The sequence below is a fragment of the Perna viridis genome, chromosome 10 (genome assembly GCF_037379345.1).
Source record: "Perna viridis isolate PV_CMFRI_1.1 ecotype Kerala chromosome 10, ASM3737934v1, whole genome shotgun sequence".
In the NCBI taxonomy this organism is placed as follows: Eukaryota; Metazoa; Mollusca; class Bivalvia; order Mytilida; family Mytilidae; genus Perna; species Perna viridis.
This window is the reverse complement of record NC_142454.1, coordinates 33,577,652-33,600,299: the sequence shown is the minus strand read 5'-3', so window position 1 is coordinate 33,600,299 and position 22,648 is coordinate 33,577,652. Positions and strand designations below refer to the sequence as shown.

The 22,648-nt window shown below is 32.1% G+C and overlaps 1 protein-coding gene across 6 annotated transcripts in view; it reads left to right on the top strand.

The window, feature by feature from the left end:
• The window catches only part of LOC148605501 (CREB-binding protein-like), a 30,466-nt gene that overhangs the window by 3,666 nt on the left and 4,152 nt on the right, over window positions 1-22,648 (top strand). Inside the window, exons 4-25 of one of the 6 annotated variants that reach the window (XM_088549796.1) lie at window positions 2,971-3,250; window positions 3,635-3,772; window positions 4,193-4,375; window positions 6,754-6,955; window positions 8,145-8,262; window positions 8,596-8,710; window positions 11,450-11,547; window positions 12,482-12,583; window positions 12,760-12,918; window positions 13,313-13,645; window positions 14,100-14,313; window positions 14,518-14,636; window positions 14,902-15,072; window positions 15,497-15,654; window positions 17,197-17,307; window positions 18,028-18,084; window positions 18,511-18,588; window positions 18,937-19,004; window positions 19,211-19,373; window positions 19,686-19,832; window positions 21,141-21,420; window positions 21,997-22,206. In XM_088549796.1, the coding sequence (XP_088405922.1) occupies window positions 2,971-3,250; window positions 3,635-3,772; window positions 4,193-4,375; window positions 6,754-6,955; window positions 8,145-8,262; window positions 8,596-8,710; window positions 11,450-11,547; window positions 12,482-12,583; window positions 12,760-12,918; window positions 13,313-13,645; window positions 14,100-14,313; window positions 14,518-14,636; window positions 14,902-15,072; window positions 15,497-15,654; window positions 17,197-17,307; window positions 18,028-18,084; window positions 18,511-18,588; window positions 18,937-19,004; window positions 19,211-19,373; window positions 19,686-19,832; window positions 21,141-21,420; window positions 21,997-22,206 (3,504 nt within the window). Of the gene's footprint in view, window positions 1-2,970; window positions 3,251-3,634; window positions 3,773-4,192; window positions 4,376-6,753; window positions 6,956-8,126; window positions 8,263-8,595; window positions 8,711-11,449; window positions 11,548-12,478; window positions 12,584-12,759; window positions 12,919-13,312; window positions 13,646-14,099; window positions 14,314-14,517; window positions 14,637-14,901; window positions 15,073-15,496; window positions 15,655-17,196; window positions 17,308-18,027; window positions 18,085-18,510; window positions 18,589-18,936; window positions 19,005-19,210; window positions 19,374-19,685; window positions 19,833-21,140; window positions 21,421-21,996; window positions 22,207-22,648 lie in introns of all 6 variants that reach the window. The other 5 variants (XM_088549795.1, XM_088549794.1, XM_088549797.1 and 2 more) reach the window with 5 other exon arrangements.

Below are 22,648 nucleotides of genomic sequence, written 5' to 3'. Positions count from 1 at the left end.
TACACACATTGTATACAATGTCGCTGATATGTGTCTGGTCATCAAATGGACTTCAATTAATTTTAACATAGTCCCGAACAGTTAGGAAATATTAATCAACCATAGATATTTATTTTACGTTTCTCTTATTATCTTTTCACATGTTATATTTCTTGGTCATTAATTACCAGTGTTAGAAACTTAATTTTTGGTCAATATAGACCTATCATAATATTACATAGACAGCACTGTCTTTCACTGTAATACCACCGCTAAGGCCAACTATTTTTTATAGACTGTTTTACAGGATTTTTTTCAAAAAATTGGGTCAAGGGGAGCAAATAAATATAAAAGTCAAAATCCTGGGAAGTTGATGGAAAAAATAAAAATAAAAGTAATTGTTTTTCGTTTTTATTTTATTTTTTGCTATATTCTAAATGTGCGAAAAGTAAAAGCTTTATATACCCAATTTTAATATACATTTCACTTCTACAATTATTAAGACTGATTGATACTGTTTTTGCAAGGAAACACGGGATACACACAAATTTTAACTTTTGAAAAGAAGATGTATAAAATATTTTCGATGTGTAGATACATTTATACCCCTTTCCAAGTTTTTGGCTACATTTCCGAAGCGTTTTGAATGTCTGTTTCAAGTCATCTGTGAACATTTAGACCCTTCTGACAATATATTTTTGCCTAGGTATATACATCAAAACCCATGCCACATTTGGTCTTATTGTCACTGATCAGTTAAGGTTATTAGTTGGAGTCACATTCATATTTTGTCCTAGTTATGACTGGATGTCAGCATCTTATTGATATAATGTGTTTTGATAATGGTTTTATTGGTACATGTAGGTGAAATGATCTTGTTAAAAAGCTGCAGCTGAGATGTGCAGTGTTGTCCGTCAATCTTTGGTTTATGTAATTTGATAGTTAAATTTAAAAAGGTCTGTGTTGTTTACAATAATGACGTATACATTTATGAAAATGACCAGTCATCATCAGCTGTCCAAGCCAGATAAAATGGTAATTCATAGGCAAGCTGTTTACCTAGTACAGTATATAAATGTGATTCCTTTAATTTATCCATAGAGGATAATCTTATCTCTTGGTTGTTAGATAAGAGCGTCTTCTAGATAAGATGATTATTTGAATTTGCAATTGGTATTGAAATAGTTGGTTACATAAGTATCAATTGGGGATGTGTAATGTTGGGCGACTCTTGCTTTGAAAAATGTAAATAATTTATGTGCAGAACGTTTTTATGGTGTTGCAAGATATTTTGAGATTCAGACATAACTTTTAAGCTAATATTACACGCTGGTGTGTTGGGCAGTGTGCAAGAATGTTGTTTGGCTAATAAGCATTTATTTCATCATCATGGAGTTAAATATACAATTATACTCCAAGTCACCTCAGATTGTTTGCGTTTTTTTGTGTTTATTTTTGTAATTACTCGACGGTTCCTTTCAAAAACTTGCCATTTTATTCGTGTCGTTCTGTACTACGATTCCCTTACAATTATTTTTCGTTCTTACCTCCGAGATTGAAAAAATCCAAAATTTATTTTTCCTACGAGAATTTTGCATTGAATGTATTGTTTATCCGCCATCTTGTTTCTATGGATATTTTGAAATGTTCCCTATTATCTCACAATTGAAGAGGTGAAATAACATGATTTCCCACCAAATTTCTGGTTCCCTGCTAATTTATTACTTTATGTGGTAAGACTCTTGTTGAGTACCAGTTGTAGCATTTTCATTTGGAAATTCTGGTTTTGTCTTTTTCTAAAGGTAAAGAGCAGAAATATGGCGGGAAATCATGGTATTTCAGCTCTTCAATTGTGAGATAATAGGGAACATTTCAAAATATCCATAGAAACAAGACGGCGGATAAACAATACATTCAATGCAAAATTCTCGTAGGAAAAATAAATTTTGAATTTTTTCAATCCCGGAGGTAAGAACGAAAAATAATTGTAGTACAGATCGACATGAATAAAATGGCAAGTTTTTGAAAGGAACCGTCGAGTAATTACAAAAATAAACGCAAAAAAACGCAAACAATCTGAGGTGACTTGGACTATAATCCTTGTATAATAAAAATGTTCGTGGTACCATGGCAGGACACCTTCGTTATGACAACTGCAGCTTTCTCATCAACAATCTCATCAATTATTTCTTTGACGGATAGAGAAAGATTCTCCTTTCTGTATTCCCCAAAAATAGCGAGTTTGAAATAATTGTAGGCCAACCCTCAATCGCATTGTGGTTGTGGTCGGCCATTGACTTTCCATGTTTTCATTAACTTATGATAAATGTTGAGAGCTTCCAATAGCTTACTAAAATATTGGTCGCTTCTTTTTTACTCGTCTAATGGAAACATGCTATCTATTTTCTTTTATTTTTAGCATGGGATTTTCTCGCAAATATTCCAGCAGTCAGAGGAATTTGCAAAAATAAAACGACATTCACATACTTTTATTTTTTTATTTTATTTTTGGCTAAAATATGGTTGGTGGTCCTGTAAAACAGATTATAAAAAATGTTGGCCTAATCTGTTTTATTGTGCCAATGGCTTGGATGAAAGATGGACAGATTAGCAAAATTTGTCAATCAAACTGAGTTCATGTTGAGTAATCATATTACAAGTGTAGATTTAGGCAATTGGATTGAGAATTTTCAGTAGTCACCTGGACTCCCCTGTTGTGATTTTCAAGGGTCCCCAATAAATTTTGAGGGTCAGTGACCTGGGTGCTTGGGTCCCCGAGAACCCTGTCAACCCTATGGCAAAATGAATGAAAATGCTACACTGGTTTCCACTTCTCACAATTTTTTGCCATCACCCTGGAAATCATCTGTAAGTATATTGGTAAAGCGTGCTATTATGGTAATTTCTGTTACAGTCCTGATTTTTTTCTTTTAGGCCTTACTTTCAAATTTTGCTATTTTTATTGTAAAAATACAAACTTCTGACTTGTAGCAAAATCCATCTCAACAACCTATGGGAAATATTGGAGGACAAGTTGGAGCAGGTTTGCCAGGTGGTCCAGGGATTGCAGGACCTGAGCGTCAACCCCCTCCCACAGCTGATCCAGACAAAAGAAAGCTCATTCAGCAACAATTAGTGCTACTATTGCATGCTCACAAGTGTCAACGAAGACAACAGAATAATGGTGAAACTTGTGGCTTGCCACATTGCAAAACTATGAAAAATGTCTTAAATCACATGACAACATGTAATGCTGGAAAATCCTGTCCAGGTAATATATACGGAAGACTATAGTATAATGTATAATAGTAGTGGTCATTACCTTTTAGTATTTAGAATTTACTACTTCTATATTCCTCAGTTATCTTAGGTAATGTGCTCATTTCAAGTGGGAGCAATCAAAGGTTTTCAGTGACATTGAATTGATTCCATACAGTATTTATATCGTTAGTAAGATTTTAAACAGTAAAATGGGTTTTATCCATTTAGGATTACAAAAGAAAAGGACAATGTACATGTAATCATTGAAAAAAAATGTGCAGTAGATCTTAATTATACGTGATGATTGCATGGTCTTTTAAAAAATTCTTGCCAAACTATTGGCATGATATGATTTTTTCTGATGCATGGATTTTACCTTTGTTAACTTTTCTAGTTGCCCACTGTGCTTCATCGCGTCAGATAATTACTCATTGGAAAAACTGTACAAGAAGTGATTGTCCAGTGTGTCTCCCTTTGAAGAATGCTTCTGACCAAAAAAGACCAGGTAGTACTACAGGAGCTACTAATGTCCGTAAGTATTGCCATGATAGAGTGATAAATTTGTGTCTTTATAAACAGTTGCTTTTATCAGTGGTTGAGTTTGCTTCATTCAGTTATCATGAATTCTGCTTACAATGTAATTTAAGTGTTGTTGTCTTTATTGTATGCAGTGTAGATGGACAGAACAATTCTATTTTGGATGGGTCAATCTAGACCAATATGCATAACATACCTAACAAAGGCATGTATAACTTTACTCAGCAAAATGTTTTAGCTCATCTTAGGCTTATCATTCTTCTGATCTTGACATAAAGCAAATAAAACCCTCTTTGTGTTACTGAAATTTTCTTTGAAAACCAAAGTATGTGTTACTTGTATAAACAAATCAATAAATTGTTTTTAGTCTTACAATTGAAATTGTTCATTGGTTCAACATTATTTATTGGTTCAGCTCCTACAGGAACTGCTGCTACAGCCCCTCAACAACCAGCTGTTACTTCTACGCAGAGTCTTCCTGTGTCAGATATGCAGAGAGCTTATGCAGCCTTAGGTCTGCCATACAATGGATCTCCTACTGCCCAGCCCAGTCAAACACCTGGTCTTAACATTAGACCACCAGGATCAAATTCGCCAGGTAAATTTTTATATGCATAATTTTTGTGATTAGGCTGTTGTCCGTGTTTAATTCACTGTAGTCCTTGGACATTTTGTTTCATACAACCATGGATGACTTGAATAGTTTGATCTGAATAAAATTAAATAACAAGGTTCCATTCCACAGAATTGAAGGTTGGTATTGATTTATGAGTACTACAGGGCCAACTCTAGACATTAATGACAAGGAGAAGTTATAGTAAATTTTCCTTGAAAATTAACAGTGTTGACATATTTGTCTATTACAAAAACTTGTCAAAGACGAAAGGGAGAAATAAGCACAAAGAGAAGTTTTTACTCATTTCTCCCTGTAGAATAGGCCCTGTGTATGGTTCTAACAACTTGCATCAACTACCGAAAGCTGACCTTTTATAAGCTCAAGTTTAAGTGTTTATGACCTTGCATCACATTGTTCTCTATACCTCAATGGTTAGACTGGTACAGTCGACTCCACTTAATCGCATATCGCTTTATTGCATATTTCGGTTATTAGCATAATTTTCTCCTGCACAAAACCATTTCCTATTATTCTATTAGGGAAAAAATCGCTTATTTGCATAGGCCTTGGAGGTGCATTTCGGTTTATTGCATAGAGAATTTTGCCTCATCCAGGTAAAGACAGGTTTTCCCAAATTCTATTTTAAGCCTTCGGGTCATAAATATGTCAATCATATTTATTGTTGTAAAAACTAGATTATCATCAATCAGGAGGTGTTAATAATGGATTAAAAACATAATGGACATAAAAGACAATATAAATGATTTCTAATTACATTAAAATAAACAAGCACCTAGGTGAACAATGACTTCTGACGACATACCGAACATCACCTTATGATGCGGCTTGAGGTTCGGCTTGGGGTATTTTTTTGTCCCTATTTAAATTCTTCCGACTACAAATGATCATCAATGTAAATTTAATTTTCTTTAATGAGCTGAACAGTTTTGAGTGAGCTTGGGTTACTAGGCATAAATATTATACGAAAATTAAGTCATTCATTCAGTACAATGTCTAATGAAATTCAACTACCCTAAGGTGCCCCATACTATCCACACTTCATAGGAATATATCGAGGTCAAAGACGCGTATAATACACAACTATCAGTGTACAATGAACAGAGGAATAAAAACACACAGACCATTTCAAAAGCCCACAAACTACAAACATTGATGAATATTACACTGAATCCTGGCTGAAATATGAAATATGGGATTTGCTTTCGTAGAAAGGTCAGGAAATTACTTGGCTATTTATAGATGAGAAACACGTGGTTTTACTTATAAATACACACAACGTAAAGAAGGTCAATAAACAAGACAAACACAATATATATTATTATTTATTGATAAAAGAACAATACAATGAGAAGGTCTATAACAATTAAATACCAGATCAGAAATGTTGAACAGTGATATCCCTGGTTGATCCACAGTATCGTCGTCTTACCTGAACTCACACTTCCGGTAAAATCGTAATTTCGGTTATAAGAATAGCCCGGTTATTTGCATAATTTTTACTGGCAAATAGGCTATGCAATTAAGCGGAATCCACTGTATTGATTTTTGGAGTACATTCCTACGTCCCATACCACAAAGGAAAATTTGTATGCATTTGAAATATCTTTTTAGGAATCGAAGGTCAAAAGAAGTAAGAAACATTTTTTTCAACTAAGGATGAATTGTTTATTTCTCATGTCCAATTGTAAATCTTGTATAGTCTTTGACCACTTTCATTCAGCTCAGAATCATATACTGAGTCATTTAATCTGTATCCTAATTCAGAGCTTTGTCATGTTGTATGTTTTGTCTTGACTGGGCCAATTTTTACAATAAACCTGTAGTCTCTAGGTGGATGCTTGTTCAAATACTGGTGGGCCAGTATGAATTCTGCTTACAGGACAGTTATTTCTATCTAAAAAAATCCTTCAAATATGGTTAGGCATGTGGATCTATAAGTTTATTATGAAGACTGCTGTGAGGGGTTTTTATGTCTGTACACATCAAGCTGATCCTTGCATAGTATTTTCTCATCTTCGTTAAAAAATTATCAAAACATTAAGTTTTGATTTTTATTGATATCATTTTTTATTTGTTTATAATCTTATTAGCAGTCTTCATAACTAACTTTCCAGTCCACAGGCCCGAAATTCATTTTTCAGAATTTTTTTGTATAGTGACTGTTGGTCTGTAGTATTCAATTTTACAGACCCACCTCCATTTTGACTAGCCTTGGGCTTCAGACGACTGCTTAACTGTGAAAACTGTATTAGTATTAAGGATAATTTTAAAATAATAGGGGATATAATTTAAAAAATCTTCATGTATTTTGCCTTCAATCATTGTCTGTATATTTGTAGGACTAAGTTCTTTGGCATCAGGAAACCAAGGCAATGCCTTACCAAGCATATCAAGTGGAGGTACCAATATTATAGGAAATATTCCAAGCATAGAGAGTACTGCAGCAAGTCAAGCTCCTGGAATGGGACAGCTACCACGGGGTACAAAAGAATGGCATCAAAGTGTAACACAGGATTTGCGGAATCATCTTGTTCATAAGTTGTAAGTTAGTTATGTGGTTAAGAAATGGAATGAATTAGGAATTTTCTTCTTAAGTACATGTTTCATTACAAACTCATTTGAAAAAAATATGACTAAGCAAATTCAACTTAATTGTATTACTCGTCATTAAAGACATAATCTTATCTTCTGCTGTTTTTTTTTTTTTTTTTTTTTTTTGTTTAAGGAGGTAGACCTAGGGTACAAATCATTAGAACATTTGTATTCACCATTTTATATCAGTCTCATGTAAACAAAGTAACTCCGACCTATTTCATTCTGTTTCAAAGAAAAGCTTGAAAAGCTTTGGTGAAATATAATATGATACAAACATATCACTGATTTCAAGAGTTATTTCCCTTACCTTAGGTCTACCTCCTTAAGGAAAATATTTGATTTATCAAAGGGGTAGGTTCACTAAGGCCTAATATTTGCTCTGATATATGCCCAAATTTTCATATTATTGGAATTAAAACTTGATATATATCCCAAGGTATCCAATCTTCACATTGATAATTGGATTTCAAGGGAGTGCATTATTATAATGAATATGGTGATGTCATAAGAACATAGCAAAATAAATCTAAAGTTTTTGGTGGATTAGACAATTTTTACATTGGTTTTCGCTAAAAATGACAATGAATACATGTCTTGGCCATTTTAACAATTTGCTTGTTTAATATAACCAAGTCAAATTCATGTATCTATCACAACATTTTTTTGGTTGGATGTGGTCAATATTGTTGACATGGACTTGTACATGGAAATCCTGGAAATTGTCATGAATTAGATTTCCAGAAAATGAGTCCATCATCAACATTGATTTACTATTCTTGCCTTTTATAATTAGTTTCTTAAACTGTAGAGTCTTATGACTACCCTAGCAATTAATTTTAGTGACTATGTCACAGTTAAGATTTTGGGCCAAATTGGGACCTACCTGAACCTACCTCTTTACTATGTACAATATCATATTCATATATAGAATTCCCATTTTAAAGAAGTATGGTGTTTTGTAGCTTGGTCAATGACACTGTTATATATCCTCTGATTTTGGTGTTTTGTTTATTACCATGAAATTGAAGTAGTAGTAATACTGGAAATATTAGAAAAAGTTTATAGATGTAAAATGGTGTCTGTGACCAAAGCCATGATTCATATATTTTCATATAAGAACCTCAACATTTGACAGGGTCCAAGCCATATTCCCCACACCAGATCCTGCTGCTCTAAAGGACAGGCGAATGACCAATCTTGTAGCTTATGCAAGGAAAGTAGAAGGTGACATGTACGATACTGCTAATAGTAGGGTATGTGTTAGGTATACTAAAATATTTCATCTCTGACTAATTACTTTCTAGAAATATAGCAAAACAAAATTTAGGCATTAATGACATAGTTCTTCTATTACACATTCAACAGAATGATTGCGGTATTGGTTAATAGAATTTTTTGTACACTTAATGGATGCAAATAGGAGATAAAAATTACAAGTTGCATATTTTTTTATCTATTCACTCAAGTAACTTCAAAAATATTTTGTTAAGAAGTCTACATTATTCCTATGCTAGCTGTTACTAAATTCATCCGTCTTCCACCAATCACTTGTCACTTGTCATACCTAATTTTTTTTTTTTTTTCAGGAAGAGTACTACCACTTGTTAGCAGAGAAAATTTACAAGATCCAAAAGGAGCTGGAAGAGAAGAAACTAGCAAGATTGAAAAATCCAGCAGTTGGTCAACGGCCACCTGGACCAAGTAAGAATTTGTCTGCGGTCCCAGCCAAACTTTTTTTTTCTTACTGGACAGAAGGTCCTGTAATAATTAAACTTTTACTGGCCCTACAATCAGAGTTGAAAAATCTGAAGGAGTATTCAAAAAATGTAAACAAAGAGACAGCAAAACCAAGGCTTTCCGGTTAACTCTTATTGTGTTGAATTATATGAAATCAGGTATGAATGGTTGTGTGGTTATAATTTATATATGTATGCTCATAGTTGTCATTCATTATTCATGCAAAGGCCTTGTGAGTAGAATATGAAACTATTGTATTGTATAATGATGAAACCTTTTAACCTTTTGAACACTGATGGTGAAACCTCATCCAAAACTTAGTTTAAAACTGTCGATAAATATTAATCTGATTCATCACAATGTAACTTGTTTCAGTTCAAAAAGTAAATTGAAACATGAGACATATCAATTTTTTACTAGACAGGATGAGAAAATCAACTATGATATCATTGAGATTTTTCATTAGATTTTCGCTGCCCCCCCCCCCCCCCAGCCCTTTCATGTTTGGATTTCCTAAACTGAATTAGACATTATACGAACACATTTTAATATTATTTGGATCATAGTTTGTCATATTGGTTCTTGAAAACATACCTATGTCTTTAAAATTTCTGTTAGTGAAGTTCTTTCTATTGAATATACTAGTCTTGTTTCTAAAATAAATATACAAGCTCTGATTATATGCAGAACATCTCGAACATTTTCTGCAATTCTCACTGGAATGATTGAGTGTATTCCAATCGGGACCATTATTGGGTGTGTTATCAATACATTGATTGGTCTGCTGTTTATAGACAAATTTAATTTTAGAAAGGACTATTTTTGGCATACTGTGATTGAGAATTGTAAATTGTTGTTTACCAAAATTTCTTAGTACTTTTATTTATTTTTTAGCCCATGAAAATATTTCATCGGTCAGATGATCTTATAAACCTGGCAATTTTACAGGACCTCCAATTTTTTAACCCGTTATGTCTGTAGGAGTTTGGCTAGGACTGTTAGTCTATCCTTATACCTTGTAAAGTCAATTCTGAACTGTTCTTTTTATAGAAAACTTTTTGGAAGGTTAGGCATCATATGTTAACCATTTTAATGCTGCACAGTAAATACAGCATTTTGCTGCCACTTATGCATTTTTCTAATGTTTTTTATGTTCAAACTGTTCATTAAATTTTAAGCTTTCACAACTTTTTATCTTTGGAGATCAGTTTATGTATGAAAAATTATCTAAAAATTCAAAGGTATAACTTTTTTACTTTAATTTGGACTTAAAATAAGTATAAGTGACAGAGTGAGATGATTTAATCTAGGGGTTCAAGTGAATGGTGCACAAAGAGAGTCCACCCAATATCCATGATGAAGTATGTTCTCAGGCATTTATGCATCGTTTCTAGCCTGATCAATTTCATTGTCCCATTCACCAGTATATTGTCCACCCTTTTACTTCACATTTGTCAATTCATGTTAAACCTTTTCTTTTTCCTGCAATATTTTCCCTAAGAGAATTCCAAGATTTTAAACACAATTATGACCGTGATATTAGCTGTGCTTTGTAATATTAAGTAACTTCTAGAGGCATGAGTGATTTAAACACAATGGCGGACTGATGAAATCCGATAGTGAGAAAAAGAACACAAGAGTCGAAAGGGTTAATATGAATATACAAAATGATTATTGTCTAATGCTGGCTAATGTAGATAATTCAACTTAAGGAGGTAGACCAAGGGTAAGGGACACAATTCTTTAAAATCATTTGAACATTTGTATACAGCATTTTACATCAATTTTATGTAAGCTTCATAGAAACCTCGATTTGTTTCATTCAGTGTCAAATGACAGCTTGATAGGCTTTGGTGAAATTGAATATGATACAAATATATCACTGATTTCACAAGTTATGTCCCTTATCCTAGGTCTATCTCCTTAAGGTATTTACTTGTTAAAACCTCGAAAGCCCACTCTTCTTAAAAAAGACATTTTAAAGGAAGTTTAGGCATCATATATGTGGAAAAATTATGTCTGGTTATGGAATAGGGAGTTAATCTAACTTCAATTGTTGAATATGATTCACTTGAAAGGATGAATTCTGTATGTGTACTTCCTCACAGAATTTCTAGTTTTTTGCTGATATTCACATTAATTTTTGCTATTATTTACATATTTAGTATGTTTAATAATTGCAGCAATGAAGTGCTTTAAAAACTTATGATCTTCATTTTTATTGAAGTTTTGGTAGCTTTTATTTCAATATTTTGTGTAGACCTATAAATGGAAAGCTTAAGCAGTCTTGGAAATCCACTTTTTATTTTTTTCTGAATGATTTGTGAGAATATCTGATTTTTTTCTTGATGGAAAGGATTTTTGCCCGACGTATCAAAGGTATGACTGCCTTAGGAGAACGAGCCAGGAAATTAATGTTTCTCTACCAACTCTTTTTTAATTTCATATTACATTGTAAAATTAAAAATGAAATATCACTTAAAAAAATTCTGTTTAGTGTTATTAATTTTAAAAAAGAATGTTTTTCACATAGAATATTTAAAAGGAATGAAAAGCAAATCTTGTTTAGAATCTGCCTCTTGGAAATCAATTAATTATAAAAAAAAAAAAAATTCATATTGCACTATTTATGGAAGTCTGTTGTGATAAGGATTTGTTCCCTGATATGTCCTGTTAGTTCAATTTATCCAATTTTAATTTTAGATGGTCCACTGATGAATGCTGCAGGTGTACAACAGCCTAATCAACCCTTTGGTGGCCCTCGTCCTATGGGCCTTGATCAGACAAATACTCTTTCACAGGTAATATTGAAAAATGTTTGAAAATATATATAGTGTTTTTTTGGTTTTTTTTGGCCGTAGGTTGTGGATAATGGACAGCTTGCTAATTAAATGTAGTCAAAATATGGCTTTGGGATTTGGAATAAGCTTTTTGTCCATTTTCTATCATCTTTTTTACTATTGTTTGCATGAGTTTATATTTTTGATTTGTTATTAAGTTATTTCCTGTTCTGTTTTAGAACTAATGTTAGATGGTTTTATGATTTTTACTGACTTTCTGTGATTGTACATGTGTATGTATTCCAATCTAAAACAACCCTTTTGTCGTAAATAGTTTCCATAGAGGTCTAACACTTCCCAGTTAAGTGTCTAATCAGAATGATCTACACCACATGCTTGAGCAATGACTTCCCTGTCAATTGTTCTAGTCTATCAGCATGCCCACTACTTTATGCATCAGGGGATTCATGCATCCCGACTTATGAATTTGATGGTACAAGTTACCTGACATACCCGGTATAATATTTCACTAGTGATGTAATAAAATATTATTCTCAAATGTTAGATTGGGAATGTTTGCTTCTAGAAGACAGAACTAATGGCCGACCTGTCACCAGAAATTCAAAGATTAAAATATAAATAGAATGTTTTAAACATATTTGCACAAACGTTTTGATTTTAGAATTTGTACACACATGGTTGTTTTGTATGTGAAAAACGTACTGCAGCAGATGAATTGACATTTTGTCTGTATTAAGTAATATAGGTCACTCTGATCAGACAGAATGTGATATTGTTAGACCCATAATATTATTCATTTATCAATAAGGTTTTTGTGAAAGAATATTTGAATTACACATTTTAACCGTTTTATCACAAATTCGACATTTATGAAATAAAAAATAGATAAATAAATGAAAAAAGTTTGATTAAGAATTTTTTCATATTTCAGCAGTTGGCATCAACTAATCCTCAGCAACAGCTGCTTAATAAAGCTCAACAAATCGATATCATCAAAAACAGATTTCCACAACCACAACAACCTTTTCCTCAACAAGTATGAGTTTATAACTATTGCTTCATTATACATGTATAGCATTATTTTTTTTAAAGTCTTATTTTAAATGTGAATGATAATAGGATAAGCACAATTTCAGTTACAGTGTCAATTATTTAAGGAATAGGATTGTGGTTGCAGTATCATATTAACTTTGAATTGGAATTTTGTTGCAGCCCAGGCCACAGATGCCCCCATCCCCTGCCAATTCGCAAACTCAGTTGAGTCAACTGACTCAAAGAAGTCCTGCTCCTGTATCCAGTATTTTATCTACATCAACACCATCATCTTTCTCACCGCAGCCTCAGTTGTCAGCCCAGTTATCTTCATCACAAGTAAGTCAATGATAGTACAAGTAAAAAGTTAACACAAGTGAGCAGACTTTTAGCAAAATGGTTAAAAAACAATTTTTGGTATCAGAAGTTGTGTTTTTTTTTTTTTTTAATTTTATTCTTTTTCATATACATAAAAGTAACGGCTTCCTTGTTCATTGAAAGAACTACAGTACTTGTACTGCATTTTAATATATTTTTTAGCAAGAGCTTAGGCTTATCTTAAAGTAATTATACCCCACTTTCAAAATGGTATAAATACTATGATGATTGTCTAATGTTACCTGGACAGTCTATGATATATGTCCAAGCTGTGGTTCAAATGTAACTTGTAGATTCACTTTAAAGTAATTATATGTTATACCATGCATATGCTTTCACTATTCTTTTTTTTCAGTCCTTAGAAAATATACAGGCTTCATTACAAGCAGATGCCATTAATTCTACGGAAACCAACGCTAGTCTAAATCAAAACAGTGTCCAGCCACAGACACTAGTGGATGTACTGACTGCCCCATGTACAACAGGTAGTACACAGCCCACAAGTACAGCCCCTGGTACTTCATCTGCATCCTCTAACTCAAGTGCTAATAATGTAATCAACTCTACAGCTTCCATTAACTCTGTTGAACAGGACATTAAACCTGATATCAAACAAGAGGTCAAAATGGAAATAAAAACAGAGGATATCAAGATAGAACCAGGAATTTGTTCTAAAGAGATGCCTCAGGTACAGTCTGTTCTTGCTGGACTTTAAAATAAAAAATGTCATTATTTTAAGTTTCCCATATTGCCTGCATATATAAAGTTGATTGGTTAAAGGAATGATATAATTAAAAAAATTCAGAGTCTGATTTTATATTGTTCCATAACAAATGCATGTATTTCATGGTTTGGTGTAAAAATTAGGAAAATCTAGTTGCAGTTCATGAAGAGTCATTCCAAACATAGAAACATAATTTATAATCAGTAGGAATATAGTTTCCATTTTTTCCCACACTATTTTTGAACAGTCTCAAAACTTGTCCAACTTACCTATAGTCTGTTTGTCTTGCATTCATTTTGACATACTTTATCATATTTATTTTACTTGCGCAAGTTGTATTTGGTACCTGTGGCATTTTGAATTTGAACTTGCTTCTTACTTGTATTTTTACGATCAGGCATTTTTGTTTATATTGTAGGCCTCACAAATTAAAACAGAAAGTGATGGCAGCCTTAGCGAATCCAAACCTTTGATTTCTCCAAAAACTGAAGAGCCATCAAATGAGACTGAAGAAACCAAACCTAGTCCAATGGATACAACCTGTACCATGTCACCAAACATTCCTGTCTCTACACCTTCCTCTGCTCCCAGTAATGCAGTAGCAGTGTCGTCCAAACCAAGAGCAAAGAAAAGTAATTTTCATATATGTATTAAAAACTTTTTATTGTATGAATTGAAGCTGGATAAAAATCATAGGTTTCTTGTTTTGAATAAAATTTATGTTTTTAAAATCAGCAGAAGTTATAAAAATGGTAAAAAGTCACTTACTGACATATATTACAGCATAGCACTAATTTAATTTTTAATGTTATTTTTATTATGTGTTTTATTTGTAGTATTTAAACCTGACGAGTTACGACAGTCTTTGATGCCAGTGCTAGAAAAGTTGTACAAGCAGGATCCGGAATCCATGCCATTCCGACAACCTGTTGACCCAGTGCTATTAGGAATACCAGTGAGTTAGAACTAATTGAACATTATGATTTATGCCATTTATAAAATGATTTTCTTCGATCAGCATGTGTATTTATTAGTTGTTAAAAGTTATTTTCAGCATTGTTTGCATTTATGGATCTTTGAATTGGATTTGATGTGCCAGAAATTGCAAAAGGGAATACATTTTACTTTATTAAGTATAGCCTAGTTACAATTGCTCATGCTCTAAGCCTTGGTGATCGCTGAATTGAGTTAATTTGTATATTTCACAAATTTACTTGTAGGATTACTTCGATATTGTGAAAACTCCAATGGATTTGTCATTGATACGACGGAAACTTGATACTGGACAGTATGCAGATCCATGGCAGTTTTGTGATGATGTCTGGATGATGTTAGATAATGCTTGGTTGTATAATAGAAAAACTTCGAGAGTTTATAAATATGCCTCTAAGGTATGTAAGGTTTCCCTCCATCAAAATGATGATTTTTTGTATAATAGAAAAACTTTCAGAGTTTATAAATATGTCTTTAAGGTATTAAAAGTTTCCCTCTATCAAAATGATGATTGGTTAAAACATTTTTTTTTAGCTAATTATACCCATGCTCTGAATGAGGGGTTATACTGTTTTACCCACATCAGTTTGTTAGTTACAGTTTGTCCCAATCAGATGATATTTTAACATTTGCTTTTCATATTGTTTTGTAAAAGAACCAAAATGTGTCTTGGCGTTGTTAAAGGTGTGCATGAAAAAAATTATTAAAGAAGTTCTGAAAGAATAAATTTTGTTCATTATTGATATTTAGTTCTAGAATCTCTGTTTGTGGTTATAACTTCAATTTTATTGTTAAAATGTAGTAATATATATTCTCTTGCAGCTTGGTGAAGTTTTTGAAGGAGAAATAGATGCTGTGATGCAATCATTAGGTTATTGTTGTGGCAGGAAACATGTGTTCAGTCCCCAAGTATTATGTTGTTATGGCAAACAGCTGTGTACAATATCACGAGATGCTGTTTACTACAGCTACCAAAACAGGTAAGTCATTTTCTTTATTGCAAATAGTTCCAACATAATGTGCTATTTCTAAAAAAGTTTCATTGCAATGTTATTTTCAATTCTAGATCTTCATTCTAACAGTGATAACAGGGAGATGTTATATCATAAAATCTTACCCTATGCCAGATGCAGATAGATTTTTGTAAAAAAGTGTTCTGTTAGTGGTACTATTTAAAAAAAAATTTAAGGGAAAAAAAACATACTTATTTATTTCATGTTTATAGAAGTGAATTTTATTTTTACTTCAACTTGTAGGTTGCCATTGTATTAGTACACTCTTACATATTTAAAATTTATTTGCAATGCAAAATGTGCTATGAATATTTTAGACTTTCTAGACTTTAGGTTTCCATTAGCAATGCTTGTGTTGGGGCAAAACATCTTGTACCACTGCTTGCTTTATTTATATCACTATGTAAAGGTCTGCTCTTGAAAAAAGATTTTCTTCTTCGGCTTTTCTGCTGGTTTGAAAAGTGTATTAAAGCTAAATTTGTCAATGGCAGGTCTTGGGCACGCTGACTGTTTTCTATGCTAAGGGCTATTCCAGAGAAAAATAATGTCTCTGGGGGAGAATGCAGTTGAGAATTTTTTATGTTTAAATTGAATTTTTCTCACAAGACAGATGTATTGCATTTATATTTTAATATATTGGTGGTACTCGTAAATATCATGGGCATTCTGCCCCCAGGACACACTTTTTATGGAATAGCTCTTGTAGGTTCATTGGAAAACTGAATAATTTTCATTTTGAAATTGTTTACTTAAGTACCAGTCCAGATAAAATTCAGACACTGCCTATGGTCAAGTGATTCATGATGTTGAAAAACCCACGAAACAAAGCTTTTTCAGTCTATATATGCTATACTTTCACATATTGATAATTATTTCTGTTTTCAGAATTGTACTTTCGAGAAAATCAACCAAATCAAACAAAATAAAAAACAGTAACGCTTGAAAAATGCCAATATCATGTAAAATCTATATATTTTTTTAACTTGAAAGTGCAAAAACCAAATGAAAAATGAAGACTGGTTATGTGGTCTATAACTGTTTCTGAATAAGAAATAAGAGTGAATTTGGTGGGTTTTTGACATGCATGAATCACATCCTGTCTGATTTTTATTAAGACTGCTATTTAATAAAAGCACACTTTGTGAATTGCAGTGACTCATTTGAAAGCGATTAGCGGAGGACAGTTAGTTATTGTAACTTTTACAGTGGATTTATTTGTCTCTGCTGAAATGTTTTCGATTCTTATCGGTTTGTCTTGTTCAAAACCACAGTATTTCTCACTATAACTATTTATTCCTGTTATAGTTCACATTTTTAAGTTTTAAAGGTTTTAAAGTTAATTTTATGATAGTAATCTGAAATAAGTCCTCTGTTATATGCACACAATCCTGTAGTTGATGTAGTCTTATCTTGTGTTCTCTCTTTTTCTCTCATTCATTTACTGCTTGTGCTGTGGGTGCTGTTGTAATATTACATCTTCATCATTATCATCATCACTAAAATAAACAGAAATCGGACAAATGGACTTTATTCTGACAGATATGTGTATTGTGAAAAGTGCTTCAATGAAATCCAAGGAGATGAGGTTGAACTTGCTGATGATCCTACACAACCACCTACGTAAGTATTGTATACATGTAAATCTTAAAGGAATCGATACTCAACTTCAGTTAAGCTTTGCAATTCCTATTACAGTGTTACTGTAATTCAGAAGTGTTGGATCTAGTTGAGATTTTCATTACAACTTGCTGCATACCACGACATAAGAATAAAGGTCTTCATTTTTGTTGGGATAATTTCATGTATAGTAAAAAAAGACAAGGAGATCTAAGTTTTGAATGTGAGGAATCAATGTCATAAATGATGATATTAAGTTCAAAGTTTATTAGATTTAAATCAATAGCCTGTGACAATTCAGATGAGGAATTTTTAAAACACAGCATAACAATTTTTATGATAAAGTCTAGAACTTGTATAAAAAATTGGGTATTCATTCATAAGTATGTATAGTCATTCAGATCATCATAACTAACAATTAGCAATTCAAAAGAGAAGTTCTCAATAAATGATGTGCCATGTGAAAACTTTCCAATGTTTTAAAATTATTCTTAAACACAATGAATTCATACACATATCATCTTAAAGTTTATATATGATCGTCTCTTACAAAATATATCAAGTGTGAAGAAGAAAAACACTTATTCAATACAAAGTGTTTTGAATTACTTTGCTGTATTTTTTTTTTTTTTTTTTCAAATTTGACATACTAAATCTATATCATTTTTTGTATGTTTTCCTTTTCTACAAACAATATCAGCATTTGTTATGTTTTATTTTCAGACGTATAAAAAAGAATCAGTTTGAAAGATTGAAGAATGACCAGCTGGATTATGAACCGTAAGATTATTTTATCATTTCGATTGTCCTTTCTATCAATCCAGCTCTTCTAAGTTGAAACATGGGTGATTTAAGTATTTCAGTAAGTAGGAATATACCTTACATTATTCTATTGGATCTTAATTACTCTTTGAGTTATATTTAGGTGACCTCAGAATTTACACATCTACATGGTAATGGATATAGTATCATTTTAATGCAATTGGCTATTAAACAGACCAGTACCTAATTTTAAAAAAGTATACTACATTACTACACAAAAAATATTAAGTCCACAAACCTTTCTAAATGTCCTAATGCCTTTTTTTTTCTTTTCCTTATCACCCTGGCATTATTTCATTTATTTTATTATCTTTTTTATTTCTGATACCAGTAGTATTTATTACTCTAATTGTTGAATTGCACATTGTATTTCTCTGTTTGCAGATTTGTTGAATGTGATGAGTGTGGTAGAAAGTTACATCAGATTTGTGTGCTACATTTTGAAGCCATCTGGCCAAATGGGTAAATAGTCTGAATTAGTTTATTTAGAAAAAAAACAAAAAAAAAACAATCATATAAATATTGCAAATTTTAGTATGCTGTGCATTTGTATCAAGGAGTAATCTGTCATCAGCATCATTAGAACCTAACTATGTAATTTATTAATCTGCGATAATAGTAATTAAGTAGAACACAGTGGAAGATCAGTGAAAACACTTTGATTATTGTGTAAAAAAATATTGGTGAAAAGACTTTTTCCTGTAGTGTTTTAGAAGTTTTAATAATATGTAACATTAAAATATTTGAAGAATATTGGTTAAGTAGAAACAATTAAATTAATTTACTTATCTGTGTTATTGACAATTTCAGCTTTACCTGCGATAACTGTCATAAAGCCAAAGGATCAAAAAGAAAAGAAAACCGATATTCAGCAAGAAGTATGTACTCTCTTACATGTTTTTATTTGACCCTAGTTTGGTTGATTTTTATTTTATAATAAAAACAAATAAAAAATAATATCAATGTAACTTACAATATTAAAAAAAAATTATCTTTTTTTATTTGGTGTATCAAAAAATGTTCTCTGTTTAAAAATTACTTGACTGAGTTTGGATTCTAGTTCTAGTTTCATTTCTTTTCACAGACTTGGCAATGTCAGGGTTACCTACTACAAAACTTGGAACTTACCTAGAGAACAGAGTCAATAATTTCTTGAGGAAGAAAGAAGCAGGAGCTGGAGAAGTATTTATTAAAGTGATTTCTTGTACAGACAAGGTTGTGGAAGTCAAGCCTGGAATGAAGGCCAAGTATGTTGTTTACGAGTACTGATATAACTAGTGTGAAAAATTATCAAACCTGAATAAATATTTGCAAAATCAGTATTTTTGTATACCACCATGTGCTAAGTTGGGGCTATTTAGTGTTAGAGTACAGTGTTCTAGAATTTTTTGGTCAACTTCACTTACCATGGGTAAGTGGCCTCCAAAAATGACTTACCCAGACTGTATTGGTTTTAGAATTTTAAATTTCAATGTTATGAAAAGGAGATCTGAATTTCATGTGGCTTTTTTTCTCAGAAATTGCTGAATTTTAACACCAGCTTCTTTTCTGTCTTCCAGGTTTGTTGACAATGGTGAAATGCGAGCAGATTTTACATACAAAGCAAAAGCCATGTTTGCCTTTGAGGAAATTGATGGTGTTGATGTCTGTTTCTTTGGAATGCATGTTCAGGAATATGACTCCAATTGTCCCTCACCTAATAATAGGTTAGTTATAATGTCTTCTTGTACGAGTTGTTCACTTGAAACACAAAATTGGACATACTTATTAGATTTTAAGGAAATTAACTGTATGCAATTATCTGAAATATTGTCGTACAGTCAAATTTGGTATTGTAATTTATAAGTAAACTTGAAACTGATTTAATTTAGTTTCTCAAACTCTGTTACTACTGAAATGAACTGAAACCACTTTTAGTACAAATGTAGGCAGACTGATGAAAAATCAGTCATACCTTATGCCAATTTGTCCGATTACCACATGCATCTGATCTTCAGACATAGTCTTAATTCTAGTTGTTGTCTATTCTAATTCATATTATGATAACATTAACCTCCGAACTTGTACTTTCCCACTAATGTCTTAGGATACCTTGTACTTAACAGAGTAATGAACTGATTATGATGTAGAATTGGAAGACTAAGGCCACTTGGAGATTTTTGTAAAGTTAATGATGATAATTTTCATTCTAATATGGATTTTCATCTTGCCTAAATAAAAGTAATTTTAACAAAGTTAATGATGATAATTTTCATTCTAATATGGATTTTCATCTTGTCTAAATAAAAGTAATTTTAACAAATAATTTAATTTTTATTTTGACTTACGAAAGAAAATTTCATTCTTAGAATTTTTAGAATGCTATCTCTTGTGACAAATATCCCACAATATCTAAAATAATTATAGTCCTTGTGGTAATTCTGCCTTTTATTGACAGTATTCTATGGATCATAACCATTTCTATGAAATATTTACCAAGTTCCTGCCTTATTTTGAATCTGAGCAAACAGCAACTCCAATAGCTAGCAGTTGCTCCTAAAAACCCTTTCCTTGAGCAATGCTGAAGAACATTATGGGGAAAAAAATCAGAAATTCTATGTTGCTTGTTGCCATGGGGACTGATTTTTCCCACCAAAAGTTCAAAACGCTCTGATTTGTATGAAATTCGGTTTTTAGTGTAAAAATGATATGCAGAATTTGTATTTGAGGTTTCAAGGTCATTTGAAATTTGCTGTTGCCAAGGTGATTGATTTTCCTTCCAAAACTTCAAAATTCTTTGATTCGAGTGAAATATGGTTTGTAGGGTAAATATAATATGCGGGATCTAAATTTTGAGTTTTTAAGGCAATATACACTCAGGAGGTGACTTCCCCCATGTTTCGCTTTACTTTATTTTACCATTTTGTTTTCACTGGATTTTATATTTAAACATGTTGATTATGATATAACAAAAAAAAATATGATTTGAAATGATTTGATTTAGATACTTCACACCCTTGAATTTGTTATTTCAGGCGTGTATACATATCATATTTAGACAGTGTACATTTCTTCCAACCACGACAACTCAGGACAGCTGTGTATCATGAAATCCTCATTGGCTACTTAGAGTATGTAAAACAAATGGGTTTTACGTGGGCCCATATTTGGGCTTGTCCTCCAAGTGAGGGGGATGATTACATATTCCACTGTCATCCTCCAGAACAGAAAATTCCAAAACCAAAAAGACTTCAGGAATGGTACAAAAAGATGTTGGACAAAGCAATTATTGAAAGATGTGTGATAGATTATAAGGTGAGTATTATGATAGGGAAATGTATGATGTATAGCTTGTATTGTTAATTCACAGAAAATGCTTAACCAAAATTTAACAATTCAAACTGATGCCACTCTTCTATTTGCATTATTTGTAAAACATTGTAAAATCAAAACTAATGCTACCATTATATGTGCTAGCAGTGTGAAGTTCTGTTCAATATGATAGTAAACAATATGGAAAAATTAGGTAGGTAGGATGATCAAATGAGAGGTATTTTAGTTAATTCGAACCTGCTCAAAAAGATAAACCTAAGGTTGATGATACTTTTTGACAATTTCAGTTTTGATCATTAATCTACAAATTACTGCACAATTTTTACCAGGTCCATCCTGGCTTAGCATTTCATACCATTCGTATACTGTGTCAAGTAGGTAGTTAATTGTTTATCTTTGAAGAAAATATATATATAGAAGATAGATAGAAACATAGATTTTTATTCATGTTAATTGGAATCCCCAGTATTAAAATTAGCAGTGGGTAGTAAGTATAAATCTTGTAGTTAAAAGAAACAATTTTATGACGTGTTCTCAACAACAAATAATCTGTTGCAGGACATTCTTAAAGATGCCATAGAGAACAACATAAGATGTGCCACACAAATACCTTACTTCGAGGGAGATTTCTGGCCCAATGTTTTGGAAGAAAGCATTAAAGAACTTGACCAGGAGGAAGAGGAAAAGAAAAAGAGGGAAGAGGCTGAGGCTGCAGCAGCAGAACAAGCTAGTGTGGAGGAGGTTGTTGAAGGCGAACCTGGTGATCCTGTAAGTTACTGATTAGCAACTGGTACCATTGTCATTTATTCTTTTGAATCTCATTCTGTTCATATCTTACTGTCCTTAATGGAATTGACTTTTTAACCGCAGTTGCTGGTGTGAGACCTACATGTATATAGACATAAAGAATTATTAATAGTTTTGCATGATTTAATGATTATCTAGGATTTTATCATGGTCCAAGTAGCAGAAATGAAACTTGCTAAATGGTAAGAAAGTATAGGAGGTGAAAAAAATGTCAAGTAATAATTTGATTTGTTTGTTTATGTTCGCATAACCTGGTCAAAAAAAAAATAAAAACAACCCTTCAATACATATAATAATGGAGGGGAATTCATACATCTTGTGAGCATGATGTAAATCCATGATTTAGAAAATTTGGTATTAACAGGTTCTTAAGGAAATCTTGAATTTGTTTGGTTTGTTTTCA